A 24,062-nucleotide genomic window follows, 5' to 3' on the forward strand; every position below is an offset into this window, starting at 1 on the left:
GGGAGGGTGGGAAAATCACAACGAGTCCCAAACAGAATAAACATGGGAAGCCCACGAGGAATGCTGCAGAACCCAACAACAGTCCTGCAGAGAGAGAAGGCAGAGCATTACACAGAATCTAAAATCAGAGGGGCCTTTTGTAACAAAAATAGAAGTCTGAACACAGTACAATAGTATCTTTAAAGTGTTAAGACTCAACCTAGAATTCCACATTTGGCTAAATCGTCACTAAGAGTAAGGGCGAAGGCTGAGCACCATGGCCCATACCTGTAGTCCCAGCACTTTGGGAGGCCGAGGCAGGCCAATTGCTTGGGTCCAGGAGATGGCGACCAGCCTGGGCTACATGGCGAAACCCTGTCTCCAAAAATATACTAAAAATTACCCGGGTGTGGTGGCGCATGCCTGTAGTCCCAGCTACTCGAAAGGTTAAGGTAGGAGGATCCCTTAAGCCTGGGAGGCGGAGGTTGCAGTGAACCAAGATCATGCCACTGCACTCCAGCATGGGAGACACAGCAAGACTCTGTCTCAAAAGAAAAAAAAAAAAAAAAAAAGAGTAGGGGTAAAATAAAGACAGTTTGGATAAACCAAAAATAATAATTTAGCCATTTGCAAACCCTCATTTAAAAATATTCTTCAAGGACATTAAGCCCAGGGAAGTGGGTTGCAAGAAACAATACTGAGCAAGCTGACAAAGATATCAGTAAATCTAAATAATTCTAACTGCAAAATCATGATTACCATTCATTGGGAAGAGACAAAGACAAAATGTGGTTAAATTAACAGATAAAAATAACGTGTAAAATCAAAGTTAAAGCATTTGAAGGCTCTTATAAATGAAAGAAACCTGATGCCTCAGACTTCCTTTATATAGTTTTTTTAAGGCAACAACAACAGAATTTTAATAGATTATCAAATTTCCACACCAGTGGAAGAGAGAAGGGGAAAATTTTTTTAAAAGTTGGTCAAGCCAATAGAAACAAAAACAAACAACAACAAAAGGAAACAGAAGCAAAGAAAAAACATGGTATGGTAAACAGATACAATATAAGTGTTAGAAATAAAATGAATTCTAGCAATACTAGAAACATGAAAACACTAACCCTGCCAATGAAAAAACATATTCCCAAATCTGACAGTTTTTTAAAAATTCAAATATATCTTACTTTTAAGAAACGTACATACATCATCATGACAGAGAATGACTGAAAATAAAACTAAGGGAAAAGAAACATCATGCAAACATTTACCAAAATAAAACCTGACTGGCAATACTAACGTTAGCTGAAAACATCTGGAAGGACAAAAGTATTACCAGGGATAAAAATGGCCCATTACATGATGATAAAAGGAATGGTTCACCAGCGGTATAGCTCCTACACCTGTGTGCACCAAACAATACTGCCTCACAACTTCTAAAGCAAAGATCAATAGAATTAAAAGGTAAAATTGGCCAAGCCACAATAAGTTATGAGATTTTTAATATATCTCTAAAACAAATCAAGCAGGTCCAAAATAATGAGACTATAAATGATTCTGACATCACAGTAACTTCAGTAAATGGGCATATAGAACACAACAATTAGAAAATATATACTCTGCTTGCAGTAATTTGAGATTATGTACTCTTTTCATTTATACATAAAACATTTATTAAAACAAAAACATCTATGTTCTAGGCCACGATGCAAATCTCTACCACTACCAGTAAATCAATGACATATGGAATTCAGTACACTCAAAAGCTTCTAATAAACCTAATCCTCCTATAGATAACAATTATAAACTTGAAAAAAATACAAAAATCCAAACACCTGAAGGTTGGAAGATGTGGGTGGGGTTAACACTCAGAAGATAGGAACAGCACAGGAGACTGACGGAAGGCCTGGTCAGTGCCATGCAGAAGGGTTAATGCTCCAACAGAAAGCTTGCAGCCCCTGTGATCTGAAGAACCAGAGGACAGAGTGCAGAGCAACAAGGTGACTGGAAAGTATGGGGGAGGCATGCTGGAAAGGAGAGATCCACAAAGGGGAAGCCCAAAATTCTGTATATAAATTCTACTCAACCCTCAGGATGATGCCTATGTGGAAAAGAGTCTAGTTAAGAATAAAAGAACTGAGATTTGAGTTGCCACCCAGGATACAAATTCTGCAGTCTGAGTCCAACAAAATTAACTGCCAGCTAAAATACTCTCCAGAGTAATAGAATTCAGAATCTCCATGTTACATTTACAATATCTGGAACACAATCCAAAATTACTTGACACATGAATAACTCGAAAAATGTGACCCCTTTTCAAGAGAAAAGACAATCAATGTAGACCAAACCCGAAGATGACCCAGATGTTAGAACAGCAGACAAGAATTCTGAAGCAATTATTACCATAATACTCAAGGACTTAAAGGAAAATGTGCTCATGATGGATGAAAAGACAGGAAATTGCAGCAGAGATACTGACACTGTTAAAAAAAATGGAAATATCATATGCACCACATTCTCCATTGTTATACATAGAATGATAAATTGGCCGGGCGTGGTGGCTCACGCCTGTAATCCCAGTACTTTGGGAGGCCGAGGCAGGTGGATGACGAGGTCAGGAGATCGAGACCATCCTGGCCAACACGGTGAAACCCTGTCTCTACTAAAAACACAAAAAATTAGCCGGGCGTGGTGGCGGGCGCCTGTAGTCCCAGCTACTCAGGAGGCTGAGGCAGGAGAATGGCGTGAACCCGGGAGGCGGAGCTTGCAGTGAGCCGAGATTGTGACCCTGAACTCCAGCCTGGGAGACAGTGAGACTCCATCTCAAAAAAAAAAAAGAATTATAAATCATGTTGTAAAGATGTAAAGATACCAAAAAAATTATATGAAAAAATAAAAATTCAATTAATTTATAGCATAATATTTACTTTCTGCCACACGCCGTGTTTACATATATTAACTTAATCATCTTAATTTTATAAAATACATGCAATCATTATCACCCTTTTACAAATAAAGAAATTGAGACACTTTAAAGGGGTTAAATAAATAACCCAAGGTCACTCAAGCTAGTGGTAGAGACAGGAAATCAAATCCAGTAAACCTGTGTCTAAATTCTTACCACTATACTGTACTGCCTCTCTAGGGAAAAGGTATGTGGAAATTACAGCCTATTTAGAAGTGGGTACTAGAAATATTACATAGGAAAATTTGTATGCACCTACAGGTGTGCTTACAGGGAAATGTGTAGCCTTAAATACAGAAATTAAAAATGAAGACAGTAAAATTAACTGAGCTAGGTATTCTATTCAAGAAGTTAGGGAAAAAGCAACAGGACTAAACCTAGAGAACATTTAGAAAAGGAATAAAGGAAAAAATAATAAAGATACAAATAGAAATTCAAAAATAAAGAAAAACAAAACCAAGCCAGTTCTTCGAAAAGGTTAATAGACAAAACTCTGCAATGAAGATAAATGAACTAGATTTGCATTTATTAAGATGGATAAGACATGATTGTGAGTGATAAATGCAAGCTGCACGGCATAAAATCATTTATGTAAATTTTAAAACATACAAAACAATACAGTATGCAGTTTATGACTATATATCATAATCGCTATAAAAGTATAAAAAACATGGAAAGGAAGGGTTCCCCTATGTCAGGTCAGTCTGGTGGTTGCTTCCGGGGAATAAGCCAGAGGCATGATAGTGGCTGGAGGGGAGAACGCCATCAGTCATATCCGTAAATGTTCATTTCTCTCAAAAAAAAAAAAAAGAAGAAGAAAGCATCCCAGCACTTTGGGAGGCCAAGGCAGGCAGATCACCTGAGGTCAGGAGTTCAAGACCACCCTGGCCAACATGGCGAAACCCCGTCTCTACTAAAAATACAGAAATCAGTCAGGCGTGCTGGTGGGCACCTGTAGTCCCAGCTACTTGGGAGGCTGAGGCAGGAGAATCACTTGAACCCGGGAGACAGATTTTGCAGTGAGCCGAGATCACACCACTGCACTCCAGCCAGGGTGACAGAGTGACACTCCATCTCAAATAAATAAATAAATAAATAGAAGAAGAAAGCTCTGAAGCAAATCTGACCACATGTTAACACAGGGTAAGTCTGAATGCTGGATACGCAGGTTCCTTTTTTGTGTTTTGCCTGTTGTAAATTATTTCATAATTCAAAATAATTTATACCTGCTACATTCATTTATGTCTTTACTGCCTATCTTCCCCACCAAACCCTAAGTTCTCTGGAGGCAAGGACCATACTATGTCATGTTCACCATAGTATGCAAATCTGACCAGTGTCCGGAGGGTCAGTGAGAAGGGAAACTTAGCATATGACCTGAAAGCGCAACTTCCTGTCTACAAATACTGATTCCTTGATTTCTTGTGGATTTGCTCAAGAGGCAAGGATGACAGATTCAAGAATACTAATGAGTCTTTAGCTCCCAGCTCAGTGCTCTGCAGGGCCTCTCTCTTCCTGACTTAATACAGAACAAGGGCATTGAAGTGGTCTCCTCGACAGTCAAAAATGAGCAGGTGAATTATAACCACAGCAGCTGCAGCAAGAGCCCACATGGACTGGCCCTAAGTGGCAAGTCTGCATTAACTCATTTAATACTCACAAAAGCCCTAAGAGGTAGATGACATTAGGAAGAAACTGCAGCTCAGAGAGGGTGGCACCATTCTAACTTGCCTGAGCTTACACAGACCCTCAAATGTTATCAAGAGTGTAACTGAATAGCTGACCAGTCAATGATGGTGTCTATTGCTATAGACAGGGTCCCTTTGTGTGGCCCATTTCTAGTTTCCTGTAAATGTGATTTTTACCTTTCAGACATTTATGAGAGTTCTCTTGGACATGCCCCCCGGAGCGGCTGGAGGTGGTTACAGCACCCCCGGTTCTCAACGTTCCTCTGCGATTACCCTACAACAGACATCACCACCCCATGGTGCAGGTAAGAAAACAGAGGCTGTGTGGCCTGAACTATGTGCCACACCCCCGCCCACTACTCCAGAACCCTGCCAGATTCCTATGCTGAAGTCCTAACCCCCAGGACCTTAGAATGTGGTTGCATTTGCAGATAGGGTTTTTACAGAGGTAACTAAGTTAAAATAACGTCACAACAGTGGGCCCGAATCCAATGACTGGGATCCTCCTAAGAGGAAATTTGGACAGAGACATGCAGAGAGATAAGACCACGTGAAGACACAGTGAGGAGATGGCCAGTACAGTCTGGATGTGCGTCCCCTCCAGATGACCACGTGAAGACACAGTGAGGAGACGGCCAGTACGGTCTGGATGTGCGTCCCCTCCAGATGACCACGTGAAGACACAGTGAGGAGACGGCCAGTACGGTCTGGATGTGCGTCCCCTCCAGATGACCACGTGAAGACACAGTGAGGAGACGGCCAGTACGGTCTGGATGTGCGTCCCCTCCAGATGACCACGTGAAGACACAGTGAGGAGACGGCCAATACGGTCTGGATGTGCGTCCCCTCCAGATGACCACGTGAAGACACAGTGAGGAGACGGCCAGTACGGTCTGGATGTGCGTCCCCTCCAGATGACCACGTGAAGACACAGTGAGGAGAAGGCCAGTACGGTCTGGATGTGCGTCCCCTCCAGATGACCACGTGAAGACACAGTGAGGAGACGGCCAGTACGGTCTGGATGTGCGTCCCCTCCAGATGACCACGTGAAGACACAGTGAGGAGACGGCCAATACGGTCTGGATGTGCGTCCCCTCCAGATCTCGTAACGAAACGTGCTGCCCAATGCTGGAGGTGGAGCCTAGTGGGAGGTGGCGGATCCCTCACGAATGGCTTAGTGCCATCCCCATGGTGATGAGTGAGTTCTCACTCCAACAGATCATGCAAGAGTTGGCTGTTTAAAAAGACCCTCACCTCTTCGCTCTCTCTCGTTTCCTTCTCTCTTGCTCCCTTCTCTCCCCATGTGACATGCTGGCTCCCCTTCATCTTCCACCAGAAGCAGATACTGACACTACGCTTTGTGTACACTCTGTAGAACTCTGAGCCAAAATAAACCTCTTTTCTGTATAAATTACCCAGCCTCAGGTATTCCTTCAGGGCAGCACAAATTGACTAACACAATAGCCATCTGCAAGCCAAGGAGAGAAGCCTGGAACAGATCCTTTCCTCATAGCCTCAGAAGGAACCAACCCTGTCAACACCTTGACCTCACACTTTTGGCCTCCAGAACTATGAATAATAAATACCAACAAAACAATACATTTCTGTTAAGCCCCTGGGTCTGTGCAGCTTTGGAGCAGCCTCTTTGCTCCAAACACAGAAGCACAGGGACATTAAGGGACTCTTCTTCTGGGGTTACACCAAAGGGAAACAGAACTGGGCCCCTACCATGGTTCTTTTTTCTCTTTGTAGAATAATAATCCTTAAACTATTGATGTCTACTTATAAAGTTAACATTTATATGCAAATAAATATTTAAAATATTAACTTGAAGAAACTCAAAGTAGCAATTTAATGCCATTCCTTTTAGGTTCTGCTTCCAGTTAAGATATAGAAGGACAGGAAAGACTCCAACTACCACTTTTACAGCAAAGAACACTGCATACACTACAAAATCATATTTTATTTTATCCACTGGGAGAGCTAAGGTCTCAAAGAAGTGTAGAGGAACCAAATTTCAGAGGATTGGCCCTTGCTGAGCAAAGATCAACAGCTACAAATGTGGCACATATACACCATGGAATACTATGCAGCCATAAAAAATGATGAGTTCACGTCCTTTGTAGGGACATGGATGAAATTGGAAATCATCATTCTCAGTAAACTATCACAAGAACAAAAAACCAAACACCGTATATTCTCACTCATAGGTGGGAATTGAACAATGAGAACACATGGACACAGGAAGGGGATAGGGGGTGGGGTGGGGGGAGGGGGAAGGGATAGCATTGGGAGATATACCTAATGCTAGATGACGAGTTGGTGGGTGCAGCGCACCAGCATGGCACATGTATACATATGTAACTTACCTGCACGTTGCGCACATGTACCATAGAGCCTAAACTATAATAATAATAATAAAAAGAAAAAAAAATTTAAAAAAAACAAAAAAAAAACAGCTACAGTTGTCCCCGGGGCACAGGTGGAATGAGAAGCTAATTAGCATCTAAGCTGTGGAAATAAGGAGGAAACAGCCAATTGTTAACTGTGTGGGCTGGAATAATGGATTACACCTGGATTTGAGATGGCCTAAATCTACTCCAGACTTTTACCAAGTGTGTGATGGCTGGCAAAAGTCAGGACAGGGATGGAAACAGAGAGGCATCTGCATAGTCACATGAGTACTGGCACCTACGCTCTTTATGGGGAGAAACCTAAGCCTGCCATAAACCTTTGCAGCTAGTGGCAAACCCAATCCAAGCCAACCCACTTCAAATCCCAATTAAACAGAACGGTTGACCTCCTCATCCTAATTAAACAGAACGTTTGACCTCCTCATCCTAATTAAAAAGAACGGTTGACCTCCTCATCCCAATTAAACAGAATGGTTGACCTCAACCTAGCTGCCTCTTGGTCACCCTAAGCGGAGCCAGGTGAGGACAGAGGGTGTCATACCAAGAAGTGACGACAGAGAAGTGAAGCTTGGGTAAGTGTTACCTGATGTCCAACCTCCTGCTTTACTCATCAGCTCCATGAACTCATGTCAATGATGTCTTTAGTGTTTAAGCCAGTTTGATTTCTGTCGTTTCCAACCGAATGAATCTTAACCCATTTATGCCTGAGGTTGTACATTTTTTTTCTGAAAACTCAGACCTTGGTGATGACCTTGAGCAGTAGGGTATAAATAACTCCCACAAGCTTAGCGTTCCAATAATGGAACACTAGGCATAATTGGTACAAAGCACAAGACCTGACCAATTGTGCATTAGAGGATATACACGTATTATACACGCAAATTCTTCCATAAATTAGCAATACACAGTTTCTAAAGAGTTACAGCATCCACCAAATACTCATTGACATTATCTTTATAATGCTATAAATGAACAAGACAATACTAGAAAATAACCACAATGATTTTTTAAAACAATGATAACAGAACTTAACCTATAGACATCAATGCTTCACAGAAAGCACAGTTGGAGGCATAATCACATTCCAGTGAGCACACCACCACTCAGCATGTTGCAGGATTCCTATACTGTAAATGCTAATGGAAAATTACTCTTCTATTTCACCATCTACTTCTACCACAGACATGTGAAATACACCATGGGGGAGGAGAGGAAGATTCATAGTTACGTAAGAGCATGAAAATGCTGGGAGGAAGATTCTAAACTGAATCATAATGGAGAAATTAAAACAAGCACAGAAGGAAGATTAAAAGGTTTGAAGTCAAAATAGCTTTTTAAAAATCGAGGAACATTTCAAAATATCCAAGGTACCATTTTAGTTTGCCAAGTTCCAACCTGGAGTGCTATTTTATGGATCAGTTTACCAGGCCCCCAAAATAAGGAGCAATGTAGGAAACAGCATCAGCCTGTCCCCTTGCCTGAAGCCCCAAAGACCATTAGAAATGCAACCTCAGTAGTATCCAAGGGAAAGAAACAGTTCCCAGGTGGCCTTTGCTGTGTCAGTCCTTCTAGCCACCAACCCTGCTCAGACATAAAACCCTACTCAGCACAGCGGCTCACCTAGGTTTACCTTTCAAGTACACTGAGTGCTTCATGGAGGAAGTTTCTTAGACTCCTCCTCACCTACAAGAGCTGGCAAGGCTACTCTCAGACCATGTCCAAGGCTATCATAACACAGGGTCAACAACAGGGCATGAAACCTATGGCTGCCATGTTCAGCCAGGAAGAGCATGTTCCCATGGGAAATCTTGGATTAATCTGATTAATCTTTCTAGGAAAGATTAGGAAACTTCTAGGAAACTTAAAGAATGTACTTTGCAGATGTCCCAGTAAATTAATTTTCCCGATTTCTAAACTCCTGATGTTTGAAAGCTAATCCAAACTAGATAGGGCCTAACTGACTGCTCATTAGCTCAGCCTATTAAAAGGCCCATTGTCATTCTCAGGACACCCACATTTACTGAATATTTCATGCAATGCAAGAAAGACCAGAAGCAAAATATGTAATTCTCCTCTGTGTCTGTGTTCCTGACTAGTGCAGAGCCTGAGTCTGGCACAACCTGAAATACGCACATTACTCCTGCACCAAAAAGCAAGCTGATGCAAGGTTTGAGAGCAGGGAAGGAGAGATTGTATTTTTAAGCAAGCTCAGAAATTTCTCCCTACAGTCTTGCATGGCTGCTCTTGTTTTAACTTTTTCCATCACATCCACCCCACTCTGATTTTGTTAATTTTATTTCCTCATTAAAGGCTAAACCGTCTATCAAAAGAATGCCTCAAAACTCTCCTTAGGGACAGAAATGCAAACACAAGCACCATTTATCATGTTATCAGTGATCCTCAGTATCACATCACTAAAGAGGACGGAAGGTGGTCATTAGACAAACATCCCATTATCTCACCTACAAGCACGCTGAGTTCTGACCATGGACTAGCGGCTGATGAATGGTGGCGTGAGCAGAGAGAACAGCGAGAAGACGACACATCTGTCCTTTGTTTCATTGCATGGCCCTGCTTGAAGGTGCTCAAATGGGAAAATCCACTCCCAATGGCCCACAGGTGCTATTCCTCAGGTTTAACAGTCCTTAGCGATGTGGTTTTCAACACCAGCTGAACATCAGAACCACCTGGGAGCCTTTACTTTGCCAGGTGTCCCCAGGATGTCTAATTAAAGTGGTTCTCTGTGGGTGGGACCCAGGCGTGAGTAGCTGTTAAAGCTTCCCAGGTGATGCTAAGGTACAGCCAGGGCTGAGAACCACTGCCGTAGAGAAATCCCTCTGCCTCTGTGGCGGTACATCAAGACAGAACTAGGTAGGGTCAGGGGCTCAGGTTAAAAATAGCACACTGCGGGGTGCCGGGCATAGTGGCTCCATACCTATAATCCTAGGACTTTGGCAGGCCAAGGCGAGAGGATCACTTGGGCCCAGGGGTTCAAGACCAGCCTGGGCAACACAGCGAAACCCCATCTCTACCAAAACAAAAATTAGCCAGGTGTGGTGGTGCACACCTGTGGTCCCAGCTACTCAGGAGGGAGGATCACCTGAGTGCAGGAGGTCAAGGCTGTGGCAAGCCATGATCACACCACTGCACTCCAGCCTGGGTGACAGAGTGAGACCATGTCTCCAAAAAAAAAAAAAGCCATACTGACATCAAGCCCACACACAACCAACTGTCAGACTTACCAAAGACCCTGTTTCCTATTAAAAGGTATTTTTTAGGTGCTAGTAATTTCATGAGGTCTTCCTTACTTTTGAAAGGATGCAGAAAGAACAGAAAAACCCTAATGTCTCCATTTGAGACTCAAAGCTCTCTTGAGGTTTCAGAGATGCCCTCTATCCAGCACCATCACCTCTAATGCCCACCTAGACTAGGCTAAGGAGAAAGTCAATGTACTTCCATCAAGTCCACACACAGAAGCTGAGCTCAACTGCAAAACTTGTTTACAAATAACAAGGTAATTCTAAAGCAGTCACATTATTCCCAATGTCACCAGGATACTAAACCAAGGCACATTGTTTCCAATGTCACCAGAATCCTAAACCAAGACACACTGCATTTTCACACAAAGATAAGTCTTTAAACTACAGAAGCACAACTTCCAGAAGTCAGCAGTGGGGTCCCACGATCTCCTGGGAGGAAATGCCACCTGTGCTCCAACTTCATCTGGGGACATTTGTAGCCCCATGAAATGTCCTTAAACAGGTGACAGGTCATCCACATTCGGGTTGTTCAAAGAGAGACCCAGAGTATAAGAGCCCCAGGTTCTCCCCCCACACTGCATCTTAAAATCACTTTCAAAAATACTGGCACCCAAATCATACCCCAGGCTAAAAAAGATCAGGATGTTGGGGGACATGCCAGTGCATGGCATTTTTTAAAGCAGTGGTTCTCACACTTTAGCACACATCTAAATCCCCTGGAGGACCCGTGAAACTACAGATGACTGGACCCTCCCGCAGGGTTTCTGATTCACAGGTCTGGCCTGAAAATGTGCATTTCTAACAAGTTCCCAGGTGATGCTGATGCTGCCGGCCCGGGGGCCACACTGCAAGAATTGAGAATCGAATCACTGCTTCAGAGGCATCCCAGGTGGCTTTAGTTAGTGCAGCCAGAACTCGGGAGCGCTGTATTATTAAGAGTGAGCTCCTGGCCAGGACACCAGGAGGAGGGAATTCTTATCCAAGCTCGGCTACAAGGTTTTTTGGACCTCAACTTGCTCTTGATATATAAAATTGAGGGACTGCATGAAAGAGATCCTGGGTTCCTTGCAGAAACAAAACGATGACTTTTTCAAAGGACTGCCGACACTAAGACACATAGACAGGAAAAGGAAGTGGTCTCAGGGCAATAAAACAGCTTTTGAAATACAGGGGAAGGTAAGTTCTCACTCACGTGGCTTCAGTGCATTTGGAGACACACAAAGGATGCGGGCTGTGCGTGTGTTCTAAGCTGGTCATGCTGCTGCCCCGACTCACCTGGTAGAACCTTGCAGAGCTGCCCGGGTCTCTGGGCCTCGGCAGAAGGGCTGGGGGTCAAGGACCATTTGCGCCTGATCAGATGCTCTCGTCCACTGAATGGGCCCTGGGAGTTGTTGAGGGGCTGGATTAGCACCTGCTCCTGCCCAAGCTGAATGAGGCCAACCTGTCCAGAAAGGAGAAGGAAACGCGATGTCGGTCATCCTCACTCACACACACCCATGGCCCCCCAGAGGGGCAGGCAAGACCACCTTGCTGTGATTTGGTTTTCCATGTCTGGGCTCTTTTCTTTGCAAATTGGTCAGATTTACCTGAGCCCAAGAGTGAGCTTCTGTGTGACTTACAAACATACCACAGAGCAGCTGCATTGGGGGTGGGGGTACAGAGACAGATACAACAGCATCCATTTTCCATGTTGGCTTTCAGAGAAGATGAACTACTTCATTATCAAATTTTTAATTTTAAAATTGTTTTTCAAGTTACTTTAAAAATCATCCCCCCAAAAGTCCACCTGGGAGGTAACACTGAGATTGTTGGGAATGACATTTATATCCCTAATGGAAAAATGTATCTTATCCCTGGGTATATTAAGAGTAACACTAGCATTGTTTTGACAGCATCAAAACAATTTGCCCTCCTTCAGCAGGCACCTGCTGCTAGTTTCCCTTCTTATGTGGAGTCAAAATGGTAAATCTCTCAAGGAAATCGAACCCAGGCAGGGCCAGGGGAGGACCTGGTTTGTACACTGATTGATGCAGTCAACATCCCCTTCTCCTGGGAACAATCCCGAACCGCCTTTGATCGCAGATTCAGGAGATCTGGCGGATGAGTCTCAGGGGGCCATGACATCCTTTCGTGTCTCCCTCTTCCACCCTCACTTTTCAAAAGCCATGACACACTACACCATTGGTTCTCAAAGCCCAGCATGCGCCCAAATCACCTGGAGGTCCTGCTGGAGCCCAAGAATGTGCATTTCTAAGAAGTTTCCATGTAATACAGGGACCACACTTGGAGAAGCAGCACTCCCCACCACACACAGAGCTAACTCCAGTCTCAAGTATAAAACTCACTTAAGCCAAATGAGATAGACACCCCCTCTACGTTCTGAAAGGATGCACCGGTACCAAGATTCCTGGAAAGTAAATCAGATCAACTGATAAGATCGCCTACAACCTTGTGTCCCCAAGATACAGGGTGAGGCCATACTTACCGCTCTAAGCATATTTCAGGGTTTCCATTTCATTAGAACTTTTGCCAAGAACAACTCAAAGATTTTACTGCCCAAATAAAACTGTCTCAAAGTGGCACTGTGTGACCTGCAGGAGAGCACAGCTTTCTTCCCTCTCTTTCAAAGTGAAAACTTGAGTTTGTTCACCAGGAAACTTTGGGGAAACTGAAGAAATGGAAGAGGGTGGCCACAGTGGGATCTGCAGAGCTCCAACATAGCAGTGCACAATGCAGCCTCGGTGCATAACACCCGAAAACTTCCGCGGTCAAGATAGAGTGAGCAGGGTACGGCACAGCGCGTGGGACGGAGCCCCACGTGGGAGGACCCCCGCCTGCTCCCTAGAGGATACACTTCACTCTAATGAGGGGCTGGACTCATTTGGAAACACCCTGGCTGTGGGTCAAAGCCCCCCCAGGATCTAGCACTTTCAAAGCTAGTTATTATTTGTTCAGTCTAGAGTTTGCATTCACAAACCCCGGCATAAAAAGCAGTTAGCTGTTAGTTCTAAGCTGATACAAGTTTTTAAAGACAGGGAGATCTCACCTTGGTGAGAAATCCTACACATACACACTTATATATACATGCAAAGCTTCACTTAGCACCCTAGGGAAGGTTTTTCTTTACAATTCTCAGGGGCCCCATGTGCTGGTTTCTATAAACTTAAGGAAGAAAACAGCAATGCTGGGGAAAGATGGATGAATGGACTAGTGGGTACTCGCCCTGGCAGCCACTTGCCCTCTTGGGCCCCGACCTCGAGCAGGGATGTGGCCAGGCTAGCACCAGGAGGGAGGGGTTGCACAGGGCCCTCACCCTGGGAACCTGCATGAGGAAGGGCCCTGCTTCCTCCTCCCTGTCTCACTGTCCCTAGACTCCTTCAAGCATCTCTAACACTGCCATTGCCAGCACGCCACCAGTGGTCAAACGTCCTGTTGAGAAGTGCCACCTGTGCATTACACACAGTCTCACCCCAAAATACCCACCAGCCTTCCTTCTCTCTGACCTGTCTTCCCTAAATAAACCCCCCTCCCTGCAGCCCCCTGCACTCTTACATTCCAGCCCACTACCCCATGTTATAGGACATTTGCACGACCTAACAGTTTGTTCCATTGAGGCAAGATCAGAATTATTCCTCCTGTTTTTGCCAATGTCTGCCACATAACAGTTACTCAAAAAGAAAAAATGAGACTGACAACGCAGTTACCTGCATGGACTGCCTGCAGCCCCCTTGCTCAGGGCTTCTCATTCCCGGCTACATATTGATATGATTTGGGGAGCTTTGAAAACTCCTGATGCCTCAGCCCCTACTCCAGGCCAAGTGAATCAGAATCTCTGGGGTGGAGTCCAGGCACTGATATTTTTTCAAAGGTGACCAGGAAAATTCAATGTGTAGCCAGGGTTGAGAAGTGCCGTCCTAGCTTTCAACTGGGTGCTGGAGACCCTGGACACCTACTGCCTTGATTCCATGTGGAGAGGTCCTCGGATTTGGAACCCGGGCCTTCCTCTATGGAGCTCTGCCCACTGCCCTTGCTTCTAACCCACCACTGCACGTGGCCCCAAGAGCTGAGCAGGGCTTCTTGGATCTGTGTGACTCCTGCAGTCACCATCTATGCGGAGAAGGGAGACTCAGGGAAATGTCTGTCCAAGGCCTCTTCTGTCCCATTGATGGTGACGAAGAAACACCAGAGATGAGCCTGTGCCTTAGATACAAGAGGCCTGCAACCGTCCTCCAAAGAGACAAACTTTGTAGAAATAAATGCCTATGGCAGACAGAACTGGCAGCCCTGAAGCCCCTTGGTTTTAAGGCATATAATAAAGCCCCCAATGAAATGGTGCTCTTAAAAGAGAAATCTTAAGTTTTGCAGGATTTGGTATGCTATACTATAAGTGTGGGTCAAATAAAATGGATCAGGCAATAACTTGATATTTCAGCAGTTGTGAGTGGTTACCTTTCAACTCTCTTTGTTGTGGGTACTTGCTTTGAACAGTTCTATTAAGACAGAGTTGTAAATCAGGCATTGTTCACTCCACACCACCTCCTGCCTGAAGCAGGACTAGCTCTCACTGCAGTGTGGAGAGTGTGAAAGACATAGAGGTTTTTATCACCTAAAGTTAGCACATGTTCTCGGCATAGCTTAGAAAATGCAGTTAAGATAACAGAGAAAGTCGGTCCTGTATGCTTCAGAGCAGCATGCCTCTGTGGCAGGGGACAAAGTCACATGATTCCACAAAGCCCGCAATGGAATCCCCTTTCTTCAGGAGTCTGCAGCTCCTCAGTTAACACGAGTGGGTCTTAGGTCTCCTTCTCTAGGTCAAGATGGGTTGAGAGGATAGGGCCAACGGGGTGGTGAGTTTGCTTCCTGTAGGGACCAATCTGCTTCCAAAAAGTAAAAGCCACCCTATAACTGCAGATCTTCCCGTCCTGCCTCTCACTCTCCAGCGGGCACGCACCTCTTTCGATCCTCCCGTCCTGCCTCTGACTCTCCAGCGGGCATGCACCTCTTTCCGTGGAAGGAGCCTCCCCCACGCAACACGGCCACGTGGGGCTTCCCAACCTGCACCCCTTCTGAGGCACCACCCGGAGGGCCCCTCCCCCGGTCCCGCCGCCACCTTGAATGTGAAATGCCTGAGCACAGATGCTTGGTCTTCTTCCCAAAGCAGGCCTCTCTTTGGTAATGTGGGGGTCCCTCACTTCAGTGTCAGCCCTTTCAGACCACTAGTCAGTGCCAGCCAGCCAAAAAGGACTCCCAGAGTCCCTCTTGTGTGGTCTTCCTTCCTTTCTGAGGCTTGCCATGGTCGGAGACTTGAGCCTGGTCACCTCCCTGCTCTAAGTGCTCCCCTCGTCCAGTCCTCCCCATACGGCTAGCCCCAGGATTCCCCAACTACCCATCCTCCATTGCCTCTCAGCTGTGACACTCAGAGTGCCCTCCCAGAACGGCAGCATCAGCATCCCCTGGGGAGCTTGTGAGAAATGCAAGCTCTCAGGCCCACCCCAGACCTGCTACATCAAAAACTCCTGGATGGGGCCCAGCAGTCAGTTTAACGGGCCCTCCAGGGGACTGTAACGCCGGCTCAAGGTTGAGAACCACTGCTCTAGGATCAAGTCCAAATGCCTTTGGTTGGCACCCGGAGACCTGCCCCATTTAATCCACATGCCTGCCAGTTCAGTTCCTCTACCCCCATCTCTCCCTTAAAACCACCACCCCACAAATCCACTCATGGGTCCCTTATCTCAGGACAACGGGGCCTCGGTGACTTTTCAGTCACTCCTCCCTCCTGGAATCTGAAGCCTACCCTCCTCCCTCCCAAAGCCCCGCCCTGCCCAGTTCCAGGCTCCAGCGCACCTACCTCCAGGAGGCTGGGACTGTCTTCCCAGACAGGGCTTGCATTGTCTTTCTCTCTGAGCCTTGCTGGGTGCCTACCAGAGCATCCTGCACATGGCAGGTGTGTGATAATGATCCGCTCATTCAGGCAACAGTGATGACTGATCAGCTGATGTATAACTAGAAAAGTCTGGGAACAGCCTGCGGGGCAGGAGAAGCAGCCTGTTTTTAATGCCTTAATGTGCCAGGCTCTCACTAAATGATTTCACAGACTTTATTGTCTTCCATTCTAGCAACAGCCTTGCGGGGCCCATGTTATTTACCCCTGTATGGCTGCAGGCAGAAAGGTTCAAAGGAGTTAAGTGACTCGCTCAAGATCACAGCTCCAAATGGCCATATAATTTCATTTCCCAAGAAGCAAGAATGTGACTATGCACCTAGGGAGCTGTGCACAGAAGCAGGTCCAGGGAAAAGTTAACCAACCACTCTGCATGGTTCCCTCAGATGTACTGGCTGCAAAAAACATCTTCCCCATCACACACATCCAAGATCAGGCAGCTGCAGCATTTCAGAGTTCAGGAAATAAGCTCCAAGAATGCAATCAGTCAAAGAAGACTGCTTCAGTTCATCATCCCATCTTTTACTTCTTTTTCATTTGTTTTTAAATGTTGTCAACAAAAGTTCAAAGTGGGAAAATCTAATATGTGTCCTAGACGATGCTGGTGGGCAGCTTGGTGCAGGGCAGTCAGTGCCTGGTATCCTAAGAGGAGTCAGCCCAGCCCTGGAGAGCTGCAGCTGGATGGAGCCCTGGGCAATCAGGAGGAACACAAGAGTATGCAGGGCTGGAGAGGACAAACGGGGACAAAGAGAAGCCACCACGAGGCCACAGGAATGTTGTTCCAGAGGTGGCAGCCAGAGGCCTTAGAACTTTCTGAGTTCTTCCCTCCAATACTTTCGTGCCTCTAAACTTCACGAAACTGTCCTTGCCCTTCTTCCATTCCTGCCAAAGTGCCCCTTAACTTCCACTCAATTGTTGCTTTTTACAAAGTTCTATATATGTGCTTTGTATTCTCCAAACATATTTATTCTGCACACGATCAATCCCTCAGCAATACTAAGTAATCACTTAGGACTATGTACCTTCCTCAGACCTGTCTCAATATAATGATGTATTATAATGCAGTCCCTTCCAATGGGTCTCCACACCATATAATTTTTGACAAGACTAATTCCTACTCAGCTGTTCTCCATCGAGTAGGCTGCATTATAAAGCTGGGCAATTTTGTAAATCAATCAATCAAAAGGGTTTGATAACTCTTTTCTAAAGAAACAGGTAGTAACATCCCAAACCTGCTTCTTCATCACAGGAGTCGTACAAATGCAGGCTGCCCTCTTAAAAGTGGGGTCCCCAACACTTCTAACCTAAGCTGCCTACTTATCAGCTGGCTGAGCTCACCCAGGCTGGAGTGCATTGGCGGGATCTCACCTCACTGCAAGCTCCACCTCCCAGGTTCAAGTGATTCTCCTGCCTCAGCCTCCCGAGTAGCTGGGATTACAGGTGCCCACCACCATGCCCAGCTAATTTTTTTATCTTTAGTAGAGATGAGGTTTCACCATGTTGGCCAGACTGGTCTTGAGCTCCTGACCTGCTGGTCCGCCTGCCTCGGCCTTCCAAAGTGCTGGGATTACAGGTATAAGCCACCGCACCTGGCTGCCCCCATCTATTCTTATCTGGACTACACTTGCTCCCCTATAAATTAGAGGTGAGCATTCTCTAAAAGTTCTCAAGTGGACTGGAACAGCTGTACAGAACTATGAATGTCCCATGTGCCACAAATGACGTGCTACCAACATGGACACATGGTCTGCAGCCAGAGTGAGGGTGGGCTGGGCCACCAGACTGACCCCAGTGATTCCAAATAAGAGTCCTACAGCATGTGGCTGTGACAACAGAGGAGCTATGGTAGGAGGATCCCTGACCTTCTCACAGTCCTTCAAGGTGGCCTGGAACGCGGTTATGGCTAAATGTTTTGCAGCCCAGAGCTCCTTGGTGGTCTGTCTGGTCCCACCATCTCACAGTGTGCCCCTGGCAGGCCACAGCCTTGGCCGAGAAGGGGTGGACACATTCCAGTGGGTGGCCTTCCCAAGCTTTGTGAGTATCATCCAAGGAAGGATGGCCGCTGCTTGGCAGACCAAACCCAACAGCAGGGGCCTCCAGCCCTCCCCTCCTCTCGTTCACTCTTCCTAAAACAAGTCCTCCAGCCACTCACTTCAGACAAGCTGCATAGATTCTTTTCAGAGCCTGACGCTCATGCTGTTCTTGAAGTGCCCTCTCTGCTATCCTGTCTACCTGTGAAGTTCAGCCTGATTCCAATGCCACTGGCCTTCCACGATCCAGTCCTGATCACAGAGGCAGCTGATCCGAACTTACATAAATTCATGTGGAGTGGAAAGGCCTTCCTTATACACCTGAAGTTCATGCTTTGCAATGATATTCTCATAGAAACACTTCCAAAAAACCTATGCTCTAAAGACTCTTAGAAATGTAAATACAATGAAGAAGCATAAACAGAAAACAATTAATACTTAAGTCTATGGCCTTTGAAGATCCAAAAGGCGCAGCTGGCCCAGCTTTTCAAGATAAGACACCAAGAAAGGAATGCCGCAGGCCCATGCCTCTGTCTGCTGTCAAAAGGAGAAGGAGCAAAAATGGAACAGGTGCTTTACTTTCCATGGCCCCTAAACAGCTAAGGAATGATCTATTCTAATAATGCGTCTCCTTTAAACAGATAGCAAACATCTCTGGAGGCAAATAGCACAGATTCTATGCAACATGGAACAGAACCTGTGTGCCCCCAGCCCAGGCACTCAACACTCTCTACTGAGCCCTTTAGGAGATGTTCGATACAGTGGGACTTACCAACAATTAACGTGATACTCAACATCCGGAATGAAGTTTTGTTGAACGCAGCCACATCCATTCGCTTGTATGCCATCCGTAGCTGTAGCTGCTTTCACACTAAAAGGGCAGCTTTCAGCAGCTGCAACAAAGGCTATGTGGCCCACAAAGCCTAAAATATTTATTATCTGGTACTTACAAGAAGTTTGCCCGACTCTTGCTCCTCATTTTTAGATACAAGGACACTTTGAAATGCCCCTCATCCATGGCCACCAAAAATCATCTACTTATAGCCTCCCTTCCCACACCTTATAGCCGAGGCTGTCGTAGCAAATACACACACACAACTCCACATCTCCACTTCACACAGTCAAGAGGGACTAACACAACATCATCAGCCACCTGAACTGAGAACCAAAGTGAAAGCTAGTCTGCAGTGCAAACTTGGTTAGCCCAAATTCCTGTTGCTTTCTTTTCCTTACGCTTTCAGGACCCCCTTGCAAGCAAAGGGTCCACCTCCAAGTCACCCCACTGTCTCTTCCCTCCTGCCTTCAATATGTATGGAGGGGGAAGTGTCCAATGTCCAGCTCACACGAACGGGATGAACAAGGCAGACTAAACAACAGAAGTGTCTGCTCCAGCAGGAATTTAAAAGCTGAAGTCTTAGAGGTGCACTCGCCACTGGCACACACTGAACTCAGCCTGTTGGCCAGGTTCCTTTATCTAAAGCACAGCACCCTCACATGGTGCTAAAGGGAAGGACAGTCTTGCCGAGAAGCTGGCTGAGATGCCATCTATGACAGGGCCCAGCCCTCATTCTGCGAGGATTTTAAATCAATGTTATCCAGCTTTCCACCTCGGCTCCTTCACACATAGCTCCTTGCTGGAAACTTTACACCAAGTATAAACTCTGACCTCTACAGAAACTCACTAAACCGCAGCAAATGGGATTCAGATGTTTCCATGTACAGTACAATGATGTGACTTAGACTTTAAACACTTTGGCAAAAACAGGAAAAATGATGTGGGCCTTCCATTCCTTCCCAGAACATGATACAGCCTTGACCCGAGCCCTACAGTGATCTGAGGCTTTCTCACTCCTACTTAAGCCTCCCCGCCCACAACCCACATTCCCCGCCCACAACCCACATTCCCCGCCCACAACCCACATTCCCCGCCCACAACCCACATTCCCCGCCCACAACCCACATTCCCCGCCCACAACCCACATTCCCCGCCCACAACCCACATTCCCCGTCCACAACCCACATTCCCCGCCCCAGGTCCACATTCCCCGCCCCAGGTCCACATTCCCCGCCCACAACCCACATTCCCCGCCCACAACCCACATTCCCCGCCCACAACCCACATTTCCCCGCCCACAACCCACATTCCCCGCCCACAACCCACATTCCCCGCCCCAGGTCCACATTCCCCGCCCCAGGTCCACATTCCCCGCCCACAACCCACATTCCCCGCCCCAGGTCCACATTCCCAGCCCCAGGTCCACATTCTCCGCCCAAGGTCCACATTCCCCGCCCTCAGGTCCACATTCCCCGCCCTCAGGTCCACATTCCCCGCCCCAGGTCCACATTACCTCCTTCCTACCAGGCCCCCTCCAAGGGTCTATATCACTTTCCTTGTTTCACCAAAGTTGCCTATTTTTCCCAGCTGAGCAAAAGCCTATCACATCCTAATCAGAACTCAGAAAATTCCTGAAAGGAGAGCCAGGCTGATCTAGGAAACTACACACAGAGATACCCGCAGCACTGGGAAGAAAGGAGAGGTCTCACATAAGACCTTGCACCCCCGGCCTTCTAGCTTTGTAGATTCTCGAGGACTCGCCACAGACTCTGTAAGGGCTGGAGAATTCTAGATGGTGGCACAAGAAAAGGTGGAGGTGTGGGGAGCAGTTTCTCATGCCTGGGAAGGACAGACACAAACTAATATCAGAAACTGCCTCCCCAGAGGCCAGTCATGACAGAAGACAGAGAACCCCTGCGGTTCATGCTCTGGGTCCATACCAAGCTTCGCTGGGGGCAGCCCATCTGCCGGCCATGTGTGGTGCTTTCGGGGCACGATGGAGAAGCTGAGTGCTCATCTGGGCGCCAGTGTAGCCACATGATCAAGTGTGTGCGTAGGCAGGGCAAGTGCACACAAGAACCCCCCCTCCCCCTGGGAGCACCTGTTACGGGTGCCTCAAATGCAACAGGCCAGGAACTTCGGGGCAGGGAAGTTACCGCCACAGCAAGGGAGCTCCTGGGGGCAGGAATAGGGTTTATCACCAATGTAAGCACCCCTCAGGCCTGGTTGGGGGTGGGCACCAGACAAATGCCTACTAATAGTATAACGAAGCAAAGACAAACACCCTTTCTCTCCTGTTTCTTACGTTTCAGCTAAGAAGAGTGGGGTGAGCCGTGGCCTGTCTGGGTACCTCTCCAAACTTCCTGTTCCAGGTACAGAGAGAAGACTCAAAAGGAAGGGAGGTGAATGCCCACTCCCCCACCTCCACGTCCAAGAACATAACACCTATACGCACACAGGTACTCCCGTGACATACACTTCGACACAGCGGTGCAGATGCAGTGTTCTCTCTACACTGGGGCCAAGGCGCCTCTGTCCAGGGCCCTGACAGTTTCATCCCCGATAGAGCTGCGCTCCCTAGGGCGGGCGGCGTATACCCCATGCAACCCCAGCTCCGCGTGGGTTCCACGGGCTGCAGAGGCGCTGGACTGGGATGCTGCCCCTCCCACCCCCTTTGCCTACAGAGGGCACTGAAGGCCGGGGTGGGGAATGGGGAGAGGTGGAAAGGCAGGGGGTTCCCTCCGGTTCCCCTGGAGGCTGGACTTCCAGCAGAGGCGCCCCACCCCCACCCTCCACGGCGACCACTCTGCGCCGCAACAGACCAGACGGGCCGACCCGGAGATGGCGCGGGCAGTACCAGGCCGCCGGCGGCGCCGCAGGCGCTGAGCGAGACGAGGGAGCCGGGGTGGCCGAGCACACGGCCCGAGTAGAAGCACAGCTCGGCGGGGCGGCCGCGGCGCCCGGCCGCGCCCGCCTCCTCCACCTCGAAGCCTCGGGACAGGAAGCGCAGGTCGCGGCGCAGCTGAAGGTACAGGTCGCGCCCGAAGGCCGGCAGGTGCAGCAGCAGGGCGCGCTCTCCCGGCCGGGCGCGCGGGGCAGCTGGGGGCGTGCGGGGGCGTCGCCGCCGTCGGGGCCCGGGGGCTGCGGGCAGCGGCGGCAGGTGCACGTCGTCGGGGCGCACCCGCCACGGGAGCACCACCTCCACGTCGGCCGCCGCGTCGCCGACAGCTGCGGGGAGAGAGGAGACGCGTCAGCGCGGCGGGGCCCGCCCGGACGCCCGCCCTCCCGCTGGCCGCCAGCCGCCGGCCGCGCCAGCGCGGGGACAGCGCGACCCGGAGCGGGCGCTGCCTTCCCTTCCCTCGCCCGGCACCTCCACGCTGGCCCGCGCCACCCGGGGACGGTCTCCGGCGCAGCCGCCCGAGCACCTCCCGGAACGGCGCCGCGCATCGGCGAGCGGAGACCCGGCGGCGGCGCGCCGGCCACGGAGCCACCCGATTCCCGTACTCCGGCAGCGGCCCGCGCCTCCTCCGCTCGGGCGCAGTCAGCGGTCCCGCCGCCGCCCCCGGGCCGCCAGGACGCCGCGAGGACGCAGAGGGAAGGTAGGCGCAGGACGCGGGGTGAAGAGGGCTGTGGGAGGGGGCGCTACCTGTGCCCGGGTCCGGTCCCCAAACCAGCAGCAGCAGCACGGGCAGGACGAGCGGAGGCAGCAGGGCGCCGTCACACATGGTACCCGGGACCGGCAGCCCCCGGACCGTGGCGGCGAAGCAGGAGCGCGCTAGGCGGCGGCGCCAGCCGGAGTGAAGCCCTCCAGCCTTTGGAAAAAGTAATTAGCGCTGCGGACAAACCCAACGTGGTAAAGCCCAAGCCCCGCCTTCCCCTCGGAAAGCGGGAGGGGATTGGGCCCTCGCTTTCCTCCGCCCCGCCTCCTCCTTCCCTACTGGTTGCGATGGGTCGAAACCACAGTGCGTAGTTAGGTTGTCAGCGCTTTCTTACACGTGGTTTCTGGGCAGTGGCGGGGACGCGGCACCAGGTGGCGCGCGGGAGCCTACCGGAGCCGTGCGACCCTGGAAGAGCTGGAGGATGCGGGGCTGGTCTTCAGAGCTTGTCCTCATTTTGGAAATCTCTCAGCCTGCTGCCCAGTTTCCCGGGAAGATAGGCCGGAAATTGCCCCGACCAAGCGGTTTCATCCAAAACTGCATATACTCTTTACATCTAAAGTTAGGTTTTGGTTGTTTGTGGCTGGAAAGACTCCCAGTCCACTTTCCTGCACACCTGAGTTTGCACCTGAAGGCTATATCCGCGGCGTTTATCCAAACTCCTCACACCTCCTGTCTTCTTTAATCCCACAGGAGCCAGTGCAACAGGCATGCTCACACCCTCTTACAGATTGAAAAACTGAAGAAGAGAGAGAGCTTAAGGAAAAATGCTTAAGTTACCCAGAGAGTTCCTGCTGGAGCAAAGGCTAGAATTTGTGGCCCTGATTTCTGGCTTGGTGCTTCTTATTAACAGCAGGATCCCCACCACCCCGAGGGAAGCAGGACTCAGTGTTACAGGTTAGGAAACTGAAGCACAAAGTCCCAAAGCCTGGACTTGAACGTGAGTCTCCCAGAAACAGAATGAGTTGATCCTTTCCTGCCACAATATAACTGAGGTCTGCAGGGAAGGTGACTCCATTAGCTTGCTGAATAGCATCTTGTAGAGGCTCATGCCTGTAATCCCAGCACTTTGGGAGGCCGAGGCGAGCGGGTCACGAAGTCTGGGGTTCGAGACTAGCCTGGCCAATATGGTGAAACCCTGTCTCTACTAAAAATACAAAAATTAGCCAGGCGTGATGGTGCACACCTGTAGTCCCAGCTACTCGGGAGGCTAAGGCAGAAGAATCGCTTGAACCCCGGGGAACAGAGGTTGCAGTGAGCCGAGAATGTGCCACTGCACTCCAGCCTGGGCAACAGA

General features: G+C 48.5%; 1 protein-coding gene across 4 annotated transcripts in view; it reads right to left on the reverse strand.

Annotated features, from left to right (window-relative positions):
• Positions 1 to 22,932, reverse strand: part of ADAMTS17 (ADAM metallopeptidase with thrombospondin type 1 motif 17) — a 368,411-nt gene extending 345,479 nt beyond the window's left edge. For 3 of the 4 annotated variants that reach the window (XM_063653073.1, XM_063653074.1, XM_063653075.1), the window contains exons 1-3: positions 22,756 to 22,914; positions 21,967 to 22,337; positions 11,579 to 11,744 (exon numbers count right to left, since the gene is read on the reverse strand). In XM_063653073.1, the coding sequence (XP_063509143.1) occupies positions 11,579 to 11,744; positions 21,967 to 22,337; positions 22,756 to 22,834 (616 nt within the window). In that variant the 5' untranslated portion in view covers positions 22,835 to 22,914. Of the gene's footprint in view, positions 1 to 11,578; positions 11,745 to 21,966; positions 22,338 to 22,755 lie in introns of all 4 variants that reach the window. The other variant, XM_063653072.1, reaches the window with a different exon arrangement.
• Between the last annotated feature and the right edge of the window lie 1,130 nt (positions 22,933 to 24,062).

Source organism: Pongo pygmaeus, chromosome 16 (assembly GCF_028885625.2).
Source record: "Pongo pygmaeus isolate AG05252 chromosome 16, NHGRI_mPonPyg2-v2.0_pri, whole genome shotgun sequence".
NCBI classification, from domain to species: domain Eukaryota; kingdom Metazoa; phylum Chordata; class Mammalia; order Primates; family Hominidae; genus Pongo; species Pongo pygmaeus.